Here is a 2,656-nt window from a genome sequence, read left to right as displayed (position 1 = left end):
CATGGGTTGTCAAAGCAATGGGTTGAATCAGCATCTCGAGTTAAAAATGTTAATGAGACAGTGAGGAGATAGCCCAAGCCTTCCTCCAAATCTGTGTCACAGACCCCAATGATCTTTGAAAGGTTCTGTTAAACAGATGCTGTAGGAAAGACATGTATTTCAGTATGTTAATCTCAGAAAAAAGAAAAATCAAGCATGTCTCAAAAGGGCAGAGATGCTCATTTGCACTGGACTATCTGCCTGCTCTGGAGGAAAAAATGAGTTACATAAGCTCCAGATAAACAGTCACACTTTCTGATGCTTGATAGCATCTCTGCACTAAATTCAAGGTTCATGGTGTTTTATTGACTGTTCATGTTGGCTTTCGTAATGTAGGAACCTGTAAAGCAGACTGTTGGATATAAGAGGTCGTTGATGGCACCGTATTGCACCCAGACACCGTTTCATCCAGCTGTACAAGCTGCATTTTAAAGTTATCTTTAACTTTTCCCACAGTTCTGCAGTCCTGTAAAGTGATTTTGTAGTTTTCTCACCCAGGAGTAACAGTACAGGGTCACCTCTGTCATTTATAGTGAAAATAACTGCTGCAACCCCTGAAAGTTGTAAATGGAGGAATTAAAATAACTCATCCTCCACGGTGCTATGTGGAGGGGAAAGTGTAAAGAAATGAGGTACTGCTCTAGTTCGGCTTTATTTAGTGCATTTTCAGCTTTATTTAGTGCATTCACAGCTTTATTTAGTGCATCTGTGATTTAGTCACCAAAGGATAGAAACTAAACTAGGAAATTATAAATATATTACAGCAAGTCTACTAAGAACTTCACAGAAATAGGCTGAAATACATTAACATAGGATATACCACAGTTCAGAGGAACTGAACAGAACTCCAAAGGCGATGATGCCTTAATTAACCAGAGGACTGAAATAATAAATAGCATGAGGCTTCTGCACTGCTGTAAATTTTTACCAAAATAAATTAATTTTTTTAGAAAGGGGAAGGATTTTCAGAAAAACAGACTTTTTAACTGCAGATTTTACTTCCTTGTTCCGTAAAGTGTAAATGATGGGGTTTAATAAGGGAGTTAAAATAGAGAAGACAACGTTGCTCATGACATGGACATCAACGGGGATGTCCGCTCTGTAGGACATGTATGCCACAACGATGGAGGAGTAGTAAGTGCCCACTACAAGCAGATGGGAAGTACACGTTGAAAAAGCTTTCATGCGTCCTTCTTTGGAATTGATCTTCAGTATGGAGAGGATGATGTGGACATACGAGAGGGTGACGAGCAACAGAGGGATGACCGACACTGTCATAGCGATGGAGAACCCCAAGAAGGTCTGGAAATCAGCACTGAAGTCCCGGCAGGCGGCTTGTACCACTGCCAGGTGGTCACAAAAGCAGTGGTGAACCCTGGTTGTGTCCCCGTAAGCTAGCCGAGAGGTCTGCATGATGACGGGCACAGGTGTTAGCAGCGCAGTGATCCAGGCACTCGCTGCCAGCTGGATGTTCACTCTTCTTGTCATCTTGGCTGGGTAACGGAGGGGGTTGCAGATGGCTTCGTAGCGGTCGTAAGCCATGACCACCAGGAGAAGCGCCTCTGTTACCGTCAACCCGTGAAAACTGTACATCTGCAGAAAACAGGCCCGAAATGAGATGGTTTTAGCGTTGGCCAGGAACATCGCCAACATTTTAGGGATGGTGGTGGTTGTGAACAGCACATCTAACACGGAGAGGTTAATGAGGAAAAAGTACATGGGTTTGTGGAGTGTACGGTCGACGACAACCACGGCAATGATAACAGCATTACCAACCAGGATCAGCAGGTAGAATAGCAAGAACACAATGAAGAGGGGAATCTGGAAATCCTGGAGAGCTGGAAACCCCACCAAGAAGAAGACTTTAGTGGAAGCATTGCTGCTGCAGCTTTCCATGGTGGGGCTGGTCAAAACACCTGCAAGGATGAAGAGGGAGTGAGGATACAGGCTGATGTGCAGGAAGACATTTCTCTAAGGAGCTTTGCAGAGATTCTGCAAGGAAAACACACGCTGGACGAAATCTTGCAGAGCCGAGCACATTGCAAGACACAGCTCGGCCCCTCTTGTCTCTAACCTGCAATTAAGATGATTTGGATTCTCTGTTGATGGTGTGGATTACGTCTATAGAGGGCACGCTCTTCAGCTTTGTGCACGAAGGGCAAGAATTTATCTCACCTAGCTTTGGGTGCTCTCCATGCAGAGCTCTCCCATTTGCATTGGTCCTCCTGGGTCCTTCTTCTGGTCCGTGGGGAAAAGGGGCATTTTGGGGGATGCAGCTCCTCTGCCCCATTCTGCACCGAGGTGGAGATGAGCCGCCTTACGGAAATGCCCATTTCTTTTCTCTAAGGGAATTCAGGTGAATTAACCCAGAAGCAGTCAATCATCCACCTCTCTTTTGCTAGATTATTACAATCTTTGCTACTCAAAGTCATTCTCATCACTATTTTTCATGCCAATGTTACCTCTGGTTGGCTACTTGCGTCTCACTGTGTTTCTCATGGTCATTGCAGCTTGCAGTCAATTTCTGCTGCTGTTGCTGAAATTCAGATGAAAATGTAGAATTTCTTTTGACTTCCAGGTTGTTTCCTGGTACATAAAAGCAAAGGGATTTTCATGG

At 44.4% G+C, this 2,656-nt stretch overlaps 1 protein-coding gene across 1 annotated transcript; it reads right to left on the bottom strand.

Moving 5' to 3' along the window:
* Positions 1-963: 963 nt before the first annotated feature.
* Positions 964-2,003, bottom strand: OR2AT4 (olfactory receptor family 2 subfamily AT member 4). Its single transcript, XM_010307837.2, has one exon. The coding sequence runs from the start codon at positions 1,933-1,935 to the stop codon at positions 964-966; it is 972 nt and encodes a 323-aa protein (XP_010306139.2). The 5' UTR covers positions 1,936-2,003.
* Positions 2,004-2,656: the final 653 nt, after the last annotated feature.

Source organism: Balearica regulorum, chromosome 1 (assembly GCF_011004875.1).
Source record: "Balearica regulorum gibbericeps isolate bBalReg1 chromosome 1, bBalReg1.pri, whole genome shotgun sequence".
Lineage (NCBI taxonomy): Eukaryota > Metazoa > Chordata > Aves > Gruiformes > Gruidae > Balearica > Balearica regulorum.
This window is presented reverse-complemented; position numbering and strand designations above follow the sequence as displayed.

What these genes read in the sequence shown, in the direction of transcription:
- OR2AT4 (XM_010307837.2), bottom strand. Translation starts at nt 1,935, where the DNA reads ATGGAAAGCTGCAGCAGCAATGCTTCCACTAAAGTCTTCTTCTTGGTG.